We start from the raw sequence: 13,159 nt of genomic DNA on the forward strand, positions 1-13,159 counted from the left end.
GAAGCTAGGACAGAACCCACCCCAGGGCGCCCCATCCTCCACCGGCCCCTCCCTGCCTGCTTAAGAGACCCTAATCAGCTTGGGGAGATTAAGGGCTCTGGCCGGCTCTTCCCACACCCCCGCCCTGGGCCCTGGCAAAGGAGACCCGTGGGAGGGCGTCAGAAGGATCGGCCCTGTGACCCCGAGCCCCGGCCCTGGCCCGAGCCCCGGACTTTCCGGTGAGTGGCAGAGCCCCCTCCACACGGACTCCAGGTCTTTCCTGCCGGAAAGAGACCATGGAAGGGAATGGGAGTGTCCCCACTGACCCCTGACAGCTCTAAGAGAGGGAGAGGGGCAGACAAGGAGGAGCGGGAAGCAGAGCAAAGCGGGGGGGAAAGGGGGTGCTTCCAGGCTATGCCCCTGACCCCATATAGTCGTCCAAGCCCGCGGAGGGGGGTGTGGAAGCATAGACAAGCCGTGGGTTAATTGGGCTTTGAGAACCTTGGGGGTTGCGGAGAGCCCTAAGAGAGCCCTAAGAGAGCCCTGGGGGTCGCGTCCTCTCATGCTGCTCTGTTTATGCTCCCAGAAGCCGGCAATGACCGCCCGCGCCCTCCTCGCGGGTGGGCTTCGGGACCCCGGGCTCTGCGCCCCCACGCGGGAGGCTCCGTCTCCGCCCGGCCTTCCCCGGACGCCGTCCCGGCCCCGGCCTCTGCTGCGCCCCTTGCTGCTGCTGCCGCTGCTGCTCCTGCCGCGCCCCGCCCTCTCCGCTGTGTTCACAGTTGGGGTGCTGGGCCCCTGGGCCTGCGACCCCATCTTCGCCCGTGCCCGCCCGGACCTGGCCGCCCGCCTGGCCGCCGCCCGCCTGAACCACGAAGCTGCCCTGGAGGACGGCCCCCGCTTCGAGGTCGCGCTGCTGCCCGAGCCGTGCCGGACGCCGGGCTCGCTGGGGGCGGTGTCCTCCGCGCTCACCCGCGTCTCGGGCCTCGTGGGGCCGGTGAACCCCGCAGCCTGCCGGCCGGCGGAGCTACTAGCTCAAGAGGCGGGGATCGCCCTGGTTCCCTGGGGCTGCCCCGGAATGCGGGCGGCGGGCACCTCGGCTCCCGCTGTGACGCCCGCGGCGGATGCGCTCTACGCCCTCCTGCGCGCGTTCCGCTGGGCGCACGTGGCCGTGGTCACCGCCCCCCAGGACCTGTGGGTGGAGGCGGGACGCGCACTTTCTACTGCGCTCAGGGCCCGGGGTCTGCCCGTTGCCCTGGTGACCTCTATGGAGCCCTCGGACCTGTCTGGAGCCCGGGAGGCCCTGAGGAGGGTCCAAGGTGGACCCAGAGTCAGAGGTAGGCTCCCCTGCAGGATGCGGGGGGTCGGCCGTCCAGCGAGCAAAGGACAGAGCACCGAGCGGAGCCTCTGTGTCCGCAGCAGTGATCATGGTGATGCACTCGGTCCTGCTGGGCGGTGAGGAGCAGCGCTGCCTGCTGGAGGCTGCAGAGGAGCTGGGCTTGGCTGATGGTTCCCTGGTCTTCCTGCCCTTCGACACGCTGCACTACGCCTTGTCTCCGGGCCCGGACGCCTTGGCCGTGCTCGCCAACAGCTCACAGCTTCGCAAGGCCCACGATGCGGTGCTCACCCTCACGCGTCACTGTCCCACGGGAGGCAGCGTGCTGGACAGTCTGCGCAGGGCCCAAGAGCATCAGGAGCTGCCCCCTGACCTCAATCTGCAGCAGGTAGAGGGACCAGGGAGGAGGGAAGAGGGGAAGAGAGCAGAGAATAGCCAAAAAGGGGAGATGGAGGCTGGAGGCAATGGAAAGAGAAGTGGATAGAGTCGATGGAATGAGAGGAGGATGCAGTCAATAGGAGGGAGTAGGAGGCCAGTAGGGAGAGAATAACCAGCAGCTCTGCATGTCCTGGGTGATGTAAAGGCTCTGGCCTTGCTTGGAGTATCTTTGTGTATTGGAATTGCTTCCAGAGAGTTGGCAATGAGACCTCTCAAGGTCAGCTCCAAAGAGCAAACGCTAACAAACTCTGCACTGCAGCATCTTTTGCAGTCTACTTTAAAGTAAACCCACTTCCAACACGGCCATGACATACAGTCTGTATTAAACAACCGGTGTTCTTAAGAGAGCAGGAAGGAGGGAGAATACAGATCCAGCCTCCATGCCCAGTTCGGAGGTGTTTCCTCTGGGGCTTCACCTAGTGGTCTTAACTTTTTGAGAGCCTTACATCTTGTGAGAAGTAGAAAGGTCCCTAGGTGGAGCAAGGGCTTCTATAACCATCTAGATTCACAGCTTATTCCCATCAAGCAGCTAATATCCAGGATTCCCTGAGAACAGTGGTGAGATGGGATGGAGGACAGGTGGGGAAATAGAGGTGGGGGAAATGGTGGGGAAAACCCTCTTCAGTTCTCAGTAAGTAGCATAGCCTTTCACCTAGCTGCCCAAGTGAGACCCCTGGGAGTCACCCTTGATTCCTCTAACCCTTCCCCCAACATCCAGACACCAAGTTCTGTCACTTATGCTTCCCAAAGGTCATTTGAATCCATCTACTCTCTCCATCCTCACTGTCACACCCCTGGTTCAGGCCACAGCACCTCTGGTCCAAATCCCCAAATAAAATCTCCCAAGTGGTCTCTGCTTCAACACTTACCTACCCCAGGCCTTTCTCCACCCAGCAGAGTGAACTTCAGAAATCTGACACATCTGACTGTGTCACTCCCCCATCCAAAGTCTCCCAGTGGCTTCTCTTGCCCTGGATAGATACAGGTCTCTTCACTTGGTTTATCAGGTCTCATGTCTTCCTCTCTCTTCCTTCTTTCTTGAACTTCAGCCAGACCGAGCTACTTTGGGTTCCCCAGATGTGACCTTCTCTTTTGCTTCTGTGCTACTGGGTGTACTGTTCCCTCTCTCCTGTCCCTACACTCCCCCAGATATTTCGGATTCGTCCCCTGAGGGATGGTCACTTCTGGAAGCGTCTTCCTCCTCCCCCAGCCTGGGCTGGGCATCTTTTCTGTCTCCTCAGCTCCCTCAGTTACCCCTCCCCTCACTCATTACACTGCATTAACATCCCTGTCTGTCTCCCCCCACTAAAGGAAAGATTCCTCGAGATAGGGACTCTGTCTTGTACCCTGATATATCCCTAGTGCTCTACAACAGTGCCTGGCGCTGTGAGAGATGGGAACTGGGAATAATAGAGAAGCTCCGGGAGATCAGGTGGTTGCCTTGGGGAAAAGAAAAGACCTAAAGATAGAAAATAGAAGCCAACCAAAAGACGAGAAAGAAGGCTTTCAATGAATGGTAGGTAATGATTTTCAAAATATATGCAGGGCAACCAAAAGGAGAGGGAAGAGAGGAGATGTAGGTATTGGAGTTAGAAGTAACAGGTGATAAGAAGAGCGTAAGAATACTGAAAAGAGGAAAGGGCAGTGGCAAAAAGGGGTGGGATAGACAATTGGGGAGAGAGGAAGAGAGAGCCAATGAGGAGGGATATGGAACCACTAACTAGGAGATGCGAACAGTCAAAACACACAGGGCTTGAAGGACTCGAAGGGCCCAGTGAAAGGATAAGCGGAGACAGTAAGTCCCCATCTATTTACGGGCCGTGACCCCGAAACCTGAACCCCCTACCCTTCCTCCCCAGGTATCCCCTCTCTTCGGCACCATCTATGACTCGGTCTTCTTGTTGGCCGGGGGCGTGGCGCGAGCGCGGGCGGCCGCAGGTGGCGGCTGGGTGTCCGGAGCAGCCGTGGCCCGCCACGTCCGGGATGCCCAGGTCCCCGGCTTCTGTGGGGCCCTGGGAGGAGCCGAGGAACCCTCCTTTGTGCTGCTGGACACGGATGCAGCCGGGGACCGGCTGTTCACCACATACGTGCTGAACCCCACCCGGGGCTTCTTCCGCTCCGCCGGAACCCCGGTGCATTTTCCTAGAGGGGGACGGGGGCCTGGGCCCGACCCCTCGTGTTGGTTCGACCCAGACGTCATCTGCAACGGAGGTGAGGGCGAACATCCCAGCCCACGCTGGGACAGTGACCATGAACCCTCCACAAAGTGGTGAACTCTCATCCTGTAACTCCTGTTGGAGGCCCTTCCAGGTCCTCCTCAGAGACCCCTGGCTTGTGCAGGACCCCTGTCTTGCTGAGCCCCTGGAACCCTCTTGGAACCTTTCTAGCATTCCCAGACCACCCCCCACCCCGCCCTTTGCAGGACCCCATGACCTTTCCCTAGATCCTGTTATGGGCTCCCATCCCCCTTTTCTGGAGCCTCCAAGATTTGACGTGACTGCATTCTTCCCTAGAGAGCAGCGGTCTCCAACCTTTTTGGCAGCAGGGACCTGTTTCGTGGACGACAGTTTTTCCACGGACTGGGGCGGGGCGGGGGGGTGATGCCAGCTATGGGCAGCGGCAGATGAAGCTTCGCTCACTCACGCCGCTCACCTCCTGCTGTGCGGCCGGGTTCCTGACAGGCTGCGCGGACAAGTAGCGGTCTGCGGCCCGGGGGCTGGGGACCTCTGCTAGAGAGGATGCCTCCCCTCTGCTACAGTCCTCAGCATCTCTCCTCTCACTGCCCCTCCAGGAGTGGAGCCCGGCGTCGTCTTTATCGGTTTCCTCCTGGTGGTTTTGATGGGGCTGACAGGGGCCTTCCTGGCCCATTATTTTAGGTGAGTAGGGTAAGTAGGAGAGGAGCTTGGCTCTCCACCTGCCAGAAATGCAACTGTGCAGCAGGCTGGGCCCACTCAAGAGTAGAAGGAGGGAGGATGTCTTTTGGAGAGGGGGAGAAGGAAGGAGTCCTGGAGGGCTGGCAGAGTCCCAGGGGGGGTCTGGTTTGCGGATGACTGCCCTCCCCTGAGCCAGCATTTCCCCCCACTGGCCTCCTCTCATGGACCTTGGTCCCCTTTGCAAAGATGCCCTCCTTTCTCTACCAGGCACCGGCTACTTCACATCCAAATGGTCTCCGGCCCCAACAAGATCATCCTGACTCTGGATGACGTCACCTTCCTCCCCCCGCAGAGGGGCAGCTCTCGGAAGGTGGGGGAGGAGGGGAGCCAGAACCCAGCTGTCCTCCCCTATGTGTTCGGTCCCCTGCCTGGGCCAGCCCTCACCCCAGCCCCCACCTGGGAAGGCCTGGTTTCTGCCTTTGCTCCGTCCCAGGTCTGAGTGCTGGGATCAACGCCCTCATGTGTGCAATGAGGATAACAGCCCCAGTCCTGACCGCTTTCCTTGGATAGGGTGAAGCTCCAACAGAAAATGAATATGTTTGTTTTGTAAGCTCTGAAGTGTCGTGTACTTGGGAAGTAATGTCATTATCACCTTCCCGAACTAAGATTTCTTCCCTTCCCCTCTTTAATCCCCAGATTTAAGCCTGACCTCAACCCAGGACCCTGACCCCATAGTATATTTTGACCGCATGCACTGACCTCTACCCTCCAGGTGGCCCAGGGGAGTCGATGGAGTCTGGCCGCCCGCAGCTTGTCAGACGTTCGCAGCATCCACAGCCAGATCCCGGATTACACCAATGTTGGCCTCTATGAGGTGAGCCTGAGACCCAGGCAGGCCGAGCTACGTTCCTGGAGTCGCGTCGTATCTTGCAGAGTCCAGGAAATGGGGATAGGAGCCCAGAATGGGAACTAGGGAGACTTCATGGATTCCTCCTCAAAGGGGAGCATCTGGGAATCCTTCCTGCTGGGGGATTTTCCCTTAGCCATTATCCGGGTGAGGGCTCTTCAAAGGCTAATCACAGTGGCCTAAAGACTAGAGGCCTGACGGTGGGGAGTTTGATGGGACCAGCATGTAGCCTGAAGAGGCCACTGAGGTCGTCGTCCTCCCCCTCAGTGCTCCAAGCCTTTGGGTTACTGAAGGGCACAGGCCTCCCTGGAAAGATTGAGACAGAGGTTCATCTGGGAAGTGATCTCATGGTCACAAAGAGGACTTTTCCAGGATTGGATTGTTCAGGAAGGGGCTTCCAGACTGAGCTAATCTCTGACTCAAGCCAGACCCATGTCTTGGCCCCACCCAGCACTTCTACCCCAATCAGATTACACTCTGGAGCAGCAAGACTTAGAGGGGAAAAAGAAAGTCACAAAAGGGCATTAGGACATTAACCACGGGGTCAGCAGATCTGAATGTGGTGGGATGGGTGGGAGATAATGAGAACAGATTCAGAGAGCGCTGGGAGAGAGCTCCACTAATGAAGAGGGAGTGGAGATTTAGAGCTCTTGGGTGTCATGTTGTGGAGAGAACGCAGAGACTCCTAGTATGTCACCTAGAGGCCATTGCAGCCATTTCCCAGTAGAACACTATTGTCGTTTGGGGCAGGACCCTATGCCTTGAAGGATGTTTAGCCCCACTTGTCTCTGACTCTGTCCACTGATCACAGCCCCCAGTTTTTGTGACAATTAAAAATGTCTCCACATTTATTTCCAAATCTTCTTTAGGGGTCAGTACCAAACCCCCAGAATTCCCTCCTAGTCCAACTCCTTTATCAACAGGCAAGGCCAACTACATAATCTGCAAGGTCTAGGGCAAAATAAAAATGAAGTGCCCTTGTTCATTCAGGATGACAGCAGCAGATCACTGAACCAAGCTCGGGCCCTTCTGAGCACGGGGCCCTGGGGGACTGCATGGGCCGCACTCCCATGAACTGGCCCTGCGGACAGCTGAGGACAGCGAGGCCCAGAGCCTGCAGGGGAGCTGTCTATCCTTCACCGTTAGTCTGTAATAACGCGTGACCTACCCAGACTCCTCGACGCCCACCACAGTGCTCTCTTATGGCAGCGGGTGGTGATGAGGGCTGTGATTTCAATGACACTTGTGGTGGTGTTGGCTCACTTAATAGGGCTGTTGGTGAGCGCATCTGGCGTGGTGAGGACAGCCTCTGCACCTCTCTTTCCCACGGGCGGGCTCTCATGCAGCTGGCTGTGAAGTGGGCTGGCAGACGTTATACCCCTTGCTCCTGAAGCTCTTTGTCACATGGAAGATGGGTTCTGGGGCAGGGGGCCAAGGGAAACATGGGGGCTCTCTACGGCTCCTCACATCATGGGGTTTTGAGAAACCGAGTTCCCTACTCCTGTCTCTGCTCCAGGGAGACTGGGTTTGGCTGAAGAAATTCCCGGGGGAACAGCACATAGCTATCCGCCCAGCGACCAAGATGGCCTTCTCCAAGGTGAGAGTGGGCCTGTGATGGGGTGTGAGGTGGCCATCGTTTCCTCCCTCCTTGCCTTCTCTTTGCAGCTGAGTCCAAGTAGACCCCACTGTGGCAGGGACGACGAAGAGCTCTCAGTGAAGTGTCCCCTCCTCTCTAAAGCAGGTTTCTTATCATGCTCTCCTATAACACTAGTCCTTTCCTTGGAGGTGTTGATCGTAATTTGTAGTTGTTCACCTGTGTGTGCTTGCTTATTTCTTATCTGCCTCCCTCCCTGAACTGTAAGCTGAGTGAGGGCTTTTCCCCTTCCCCCTCCATTGTATTAATATTTCCAGCACCCAGCACAGTGTCTGGAACATTAGAGACATCCAGTGAATGTTTGTTGAGTGAATGCTAGAAAATAAATGGGTTTCCAGTTCTGTCAGGCTGCTTGCACAGAATGGCCTAGTTGGTGCATACTGAGTGACGTGGAAAGTTGGCAAGGAGGCTATAAACTGGCTTATTCTGGTCATTCCAACCTTAGTGCCCCCCTTAGCCCTAACACCATACAGCCTTGGCCTGGCCTCCTTCCCGGATGCCTCCACAGAAGCTCTTGGTCACAGCTGCAGAATGACTTAAGTCATTAAGTGGACTACCAGTTGTTAATGGACTAAATCACCGTTTAACAACAGGCATTAAGATGAAAAGAAGCCCCTTGTTGGACCAAAGAAAAACTAGAAAGGGCACCAGTCACCACCCACTAGCCCTCATTTCCCCAGCCAGACTGTGAGGGCCTCTGTCCCACCGAGTGGGTGTGGCCTTGTTGCTGGCTCCTCTGGGACACAGCTCAACTAGTTAGTCCTTCTTCCTTAACGTGGTGGGGGGCGGGGCGGGGGGTGCCTCTATCTGGCACAATGATGCAACAAGCAAAGCAGCCCTGGGCTGGGTCACCAGCATAAGCCACTTCTGGTGATTTTTGAAAGCACTGCAGTGTCTGCCTGATTGTCCCCTCAAGGGACGGTTATATCAGAAGTTGGGGGCGGGGGGGGGGGCGGTGAGTACCAGGAGCTTTTCCTTCATGAGGTGTTTTCCCTTAAGACCCAGGAAGTTCAAAGTCTTATGGTTAATAAATCAGAAACTGCCTGGGTCCTGATTTGCCAGCGCAAAATTGTCTTTTCATTCATAACTTTAAGTTAACACCACGTTCAGTGTCTGCACGGTGGCCTTTGACTGTGTCGTCTTTCCTAGAGAGAGAAGGTATCTGTAGAAGGAAGCCCCTACATGCCCTATAGACCTCTCCGCTCACCATTTTTACCCCATCCTCCAATCAAAAACAGACCTGAAGAACAGCCTCCTCCCCACCTCGCTCCCAAATTAACAGGCGGGGCCTGTTAATTCCCGCCCCCTCCCCCAGATCCGGGAGCTCCGGCATGAGAACGTGGCCCTCTACCTGGGGCTCTTCCTGGCGGGGGGAGCTGGCGGTGCCTCGGCCCCCGGGGAAGGGATGCTGGCTGTGGTCTCAGAGCACTGTGCCCGTGGCTCCCTCCAAGACCTCCTCGCTCAGAGAGACATAAAGCTGGACTGGATGTTCAAGTCCTCCCTCCTACTGGACCTCATCAAGGTGTGCGTGTCGGGGTGGGACCGGGTGGGCTGCGGCGGGGAGGAGCTGGCGGGGGGAACCGCGTGGGCTGAGGCTGCCCCTGACGCCACTCCTTCCAGGGAATAAGGTATCTGCACCATCGAGGCGTGGCCCACGGGCGGCTGAAGTCACGGAACTGCGTGGTGGACGGGAGGTTCGTGCTTAAAGTCACCGACCACGGTCATGGGCGACTGCTGGAAGCGCAGAGGGTGTTACCGGAGCCTCCCAGCGCGGAGGGTAGGATTCCCCGGCTGCCTCTCGGGCGGCCGAGCAGCCCCCGCATCCCCGTTGTTTCAAGGCCCTCTCCTTTCCTCCTTCCCTCGCACTCTGTCCATCCCACACCCACCGGACGGGACTCCTGCCGCGGAGGTCTTGTGACCTCTGAGATGAAGGGGGTCTGGCTCCGTGACTGGGGAGGCGGGGAGTCGTTAGGGGGCGGGACTTGTGCCTGAGGGGCGGAGCTCCTGCCCTTGCAGGGGGTGTCTGCTTCTTGTGGGGCTTTGCCTAAGGGCGGGGCTTGTGCCCAAGGGACCCAGTCTGCTCTCGGCACCGCTTTGTCTAAAGGGCGGGTCCTATTTGTGAGGGCCCGGCTTTCTGAGACCTGCTCTGGGTTCCTCGTAGTTTCTCCTGGGGATCGCTGCGGGCAGCAGGGCCAGACTGAGGCTGGGGAGTTGAGCGGGTGCGAGCCTGGGCTTTCTGGTGAGGGTGTGGGAGGGTCTGTCCCTAGCGCCTCTATGGCCCTCCGCGTGCCCACGCCCCCTTCCCCGACCCCAGATCAGCTATGGACAGCCCCGGAGCTGCTTCGGGACCCGGCCCTGGAGCGCCGGGGAACGCTGGCCGGCGACGTCTTCAGTCTGGGCATCATCATGCAAGAGGTCGTGTGCCGCAGCGCCCCTTACGCCATGCTGGAGCTGACTCCCGAGGGTACGGCCGCCCTCGCCTGGCCTTTGGACTAGAAAGACACCCTGCTGTTAGGCAGAGACCCAGCCTCACTCGGTGCTGAGACTTACTTATGTGGGACTCCCTAGAGCTGAGTTCTGAAGGGTCAGGGCTGTGGAGAGCCAAGCATCAGGATGGGAGGGGGCGGCCTTTCAGCACCCAGACATCAGTGGTTTCCTCTGTCCCGACCCTGGACCCAGCCTGCTGCCCCAACGGTGGTAGCAAGCTCCTCTCTGGTTCTTAGGGGCCCCAGGGAGGCAGCACCATAGGGGGAAGGGGGAAACAGAGCAGATGGATCTGGTTCAGATCTATATTATCATGTATAGGATACAGCATGCTACTTGATCACTCTAACCGTCACTTGTCTTACGTGCAATAAATGTCAGTCTCTTTGCCTGGCCCCTCGCACTGCCCCTGGCCCCCAGAGTTCAGGGTCCTGTTGCTCCCAGCAACACCTCCCACACTACACTTCCCCACCTACTGAAGCTTCCCCTTCCAGCCCCCTCCTCTTGAGCTTCAACAATCAGGCCAGAGTCAGAGGTGGCTTCTGTTCTGGCACACCCCCTCTCTTGTTCCCTTCATGCCTCCAGAAGTGGTGAAGAGGGTACAGAGCCCCCCTCCGCTGTGTCGGCCCTCGGTGTCCATGGACCAGGCGCCCATGGAGTGCATCCAGCTGATGAAACAGTGCTGGGCAGAGCAGCCGGAACTTCGGCCCTCCATGGACCGCACCTTCGACCTGGTCAGGGGCTGGGCTGGGCAAGGACTGGGCTGGCCGTTTGCCAACAACTTGGGGTGGGGGAGGGGAGGCTGCAGGAAGGCAAGCTGGCAGGATCTCTGACCTTCCAGGCTACTTCCTAAGGGGTCATCTGAGGATTAAGGGTTTGGTGGGGACAGAATTAGAATGGGGGCTGTGGAGGCCTTTGGAGTGGAAGATGGATCTCTGGGTGGGAGAAATATTTAATTCAATTCAAATGACATTTATTGAGTATGTGTTTGGCCTAGTGAGGGAGAAGGACCCTTGGCCTGGGAGTCCAAAGACTGGGCTGGTTCCAGCGCCTTGTCAGTTGCTAACAGAACAGGTGACCTCCTAATAACTTGTGAAAACACAGTGCCCAGCACGGGGCAGCACGGGCTTGATGGGTATAGATGAAAGGGGGTGGGGGCAGAGGATCAGGCATAATACAGCCCCATGAGAGGGGCATGGCCGGCCAGGTCCTCAGCGGCCCCACCAGCTTCCTCCTCCTACTAGTTCAAGAGCATCAACAAGGGCCGGAAGATGAACATCATTGACTCGATGCTGCGGATGCTGGAGCAGTACTCCAGCAACCTGGAGGACCTGATCCGGGAGCGCACCGAGGAGCTGGAGCTGGAAAAGCAGAAGACAGACCGGCTGCTCACACAGATGCTGCCTCCGTGGGTGCCTACGGGGAGAGGTGGGTGGGGAGGACAGCTGGAATCCAGCCAGACTGGGGTGGCCTCCAGGTGAGCTCACCACCTGCCATCCCCAGGTCTGTGGCTGAGGCGCTGAAGATGGGGACACCCGTGGAGCCCGAGTATTTCGAGGAGGTGACACTGTACTTCAGTGACATTGTGGGTTTCACCACCATCTCAGCCATGAGTGAGCCCATCGAAGTGGTGGACCTGCTCAATGACCTCTACACGCTCTTTGACGCCATCATCGGCTCCCATGATGTCTACAAGGTGGGGTGTGTAGGGGGCAAGCCCTCCTTCAGCTTCTCCGGCCCCCACCCCCCTGCCCGAGGTCACCAGCACGATCCTCTTTCCCAGCCCTCCTGTCCCTTTTCTCCTCTGCCGGTCCCCAGCTCAGTCCCCCAGCTGGAAGGCTCCCCAGGATCTCTGCACTCACCCCAGTTTAGGCCTCCCGACAAGGGACATTGGCATTGGCCGGGTGCTCAGTGCTGAATTCTCTCCTCAGGTGGAGACAATTGGGGACGCCTATATGGTGGCCTCAGGGCTGCCCCAACGGAACGGGCAGCGGCACGCAGCAGAGATCGCCAACATGGCTCTGGACATCCTCAGTGCCGTGGGCACCTTCCGCATGCGGCACATGCCCGAGGTGCCCGTGCGCATCCGCATCGGCCTGCACTCGGGTAACTCCGCGCCTTCCCGGGCTCTGCAGCCCATCTCCCTCGTTAGGGCCGGGCTCCAGGTTTCCTAGACAGGAGGCAAACTCGTGGAGTGGGTGGGGGCGGGGACTTGTCTTGAAGCCACCTTTTCACAGCAGGCACCGCATTGTAATTGGGAGGGTACGCTTGAGAGGGTTTCTTTGGGAAGCCAGTGGAGATTATGCGGTGCTAAAGGCCCCCCCCGAGCCCTAGGTGCCACCCAGCCGCCAGCAGGCCAGCTTCAGCGCGGGCCAACCAGCCCACCGACGCCGCGTGTCTCCACAGGCCCGTGCGTGGCGGGCGTGGTGGGCCTCACCATGCCGCGGTACTGCCTGTTTGGGGACACGGTCAACACAGCCTCGCGCATGGAGTCCACCGGGCTGCGTGAGTGTGACGGGGCGGGAGGGGCAGGGAGGGGGCGCGGGAGGGGTGTCCTGAGCTCACGGTGTCCTCTGAGCTCGCGGTGTCCCCTGCTGTCCCAGCTTACCGCATCCACGTGAACCGGAGCACCGTGGAGATTCTCTGCGCCCTAGACGAGGGCTTCCAGACCGAGGTGCGGGGTCGCACGGAGCTGAAGGTGAGGCCGGGCTGGAAGACACAACTCGCCACGCCCGGTTCCACTGAGGCCTCGAGATCCACCAGCCCTCACCTCAGTCTGCCTGAGTCCTCCCCTCCCCCGTGTCTCCCCAGGGCAAGGGCTGCGAGGAAACATACTGGCTGGTGGGCAGACGCGGCTTCGACAAGCCCATCCCCAAACCGCCTGACCTGCAACCAGGGTGAGGATCCGGCCCTCACGCGCCATATCCGAGTTGGTCCCTCCATGCCCTCCCTCCCCTCCTGCCCTGCACTGGACCCCGCCCTCCTACTGCCTATCCTCCCTCCATGAGGCCGCCCCTCCCTTCGCCACAGGGCCAGCAACCACGGCATCAGCTTGCAGAGTATCCCGCCTGAGCGGCGCCAGAAGCTGGAGAAGGCGAGGCCTGGCCAGTTTTCCGGAAAGTGAGGCTGGGCCTGGGACAAGGTACTGCCTCCTTGGCTCCCACGCCCCATAGACCCCGGGGGCTACACACATGCTTCCTGAAGGACGGGCACCTCTTCCCCAGCCTGAGGACCTAGCCCTGCCTGCCTGCAGAACGTCCCACTCAAGCCAGGTGTCCCCGTCCTTCTCTGACTTGGTGAGCCCAGGCTGGTTCCTAAACCCAGGGATTTCCCAGCCACAGGGACCCTGGTTCGGTAGGTCTGGAGTGAGCCAGGAGTCCAGACTCGAGAATGACTCTCCCCTACTGAGGTGAACCCCCATGACCCCTTTCCATGGTTTCCCTCTGAAACACTCCTCTCTCCCTCAGGATTATTCCAGAAGGTCCTTTTCC

The 13,159-nt window shown here is 58.9% G+C and overlaps 1 protein-coding gene across 1 annotated transcript; it reads left to right on the top strand.

Annotated features, from left to right (window-relative positions):
• The first annotated feature begins 574 nt into the window (after window positions 1-574).
• On the top strand, window positions 575-12,792 carry GUCY2D (guanylate cyclase 2D, retinal). Its single transcript, XM_065897115.1, has 18 exons — window positions 575-1,313; window positions 1,396-1,700; window positions 3,610-3,961; window positions 4,542-4,626; window positions 4,891-4,993; window positions 5,396-5,497; window positions 7,047-7,127; window positions 8,500-8,706; window positions 8,805-8,961; window positions 9,499-9,648; window positions 10,254-10,402; window positions 10,913-11,076; window positions 11,172-11,364; window positions 11,600-11,774; window positions 12,075-12,173; window positions 12,272-12,366; window positions 12,480-12,565; window positions 12,699-12,792. Exons 1-18 carry the CDS (start codon window positions 575-577, stop codon window positions 12,790-12,792), a joined length of 3,336 nt encoding a protein of 1,111 aa, XP_065753187.1.
• The last annotated feature ends 367 nt before the right edge of the window (window positions 12,793-13,159 follow it).

This window comes from Phocoena phocoena, chromosome 19 (genome assembly GCF_963924675.1).
Source record: "Phocoena phocoena chromosome 19, mPhoPho1.1, whole genome shotgun sequence".
Lineage (NCBI taxonomy): Eukaryota > Metazoa > Chordata > Mammalia > Artiodactyla > Phocoenidae > Phocoena > Phocoena phocoena.

Coding starts and splice junctions, on each gene's coding strand:
- GUCY2D (XM_065897115.1), top strand. CDS start 575: ATGACCGCCCGCGCCCTCCTCGCGGGTGGGCTTCGGGACCCCGGGCTC. Junction 1,701..3,609: donor CTGACCTCAATCTGCAGCAG/GTAGAGGGACCA, acceptor CTTCCTCCCCAG/GTATCCCCTCTCTTCGGCAC. Junction 10,403..10,912: donor TGGACCGCACCTTCGACCTG/GTCAGGGGCTGG, acceptor TCCTCCTACTAG/TTCAAGAGCATCAACAAGGG.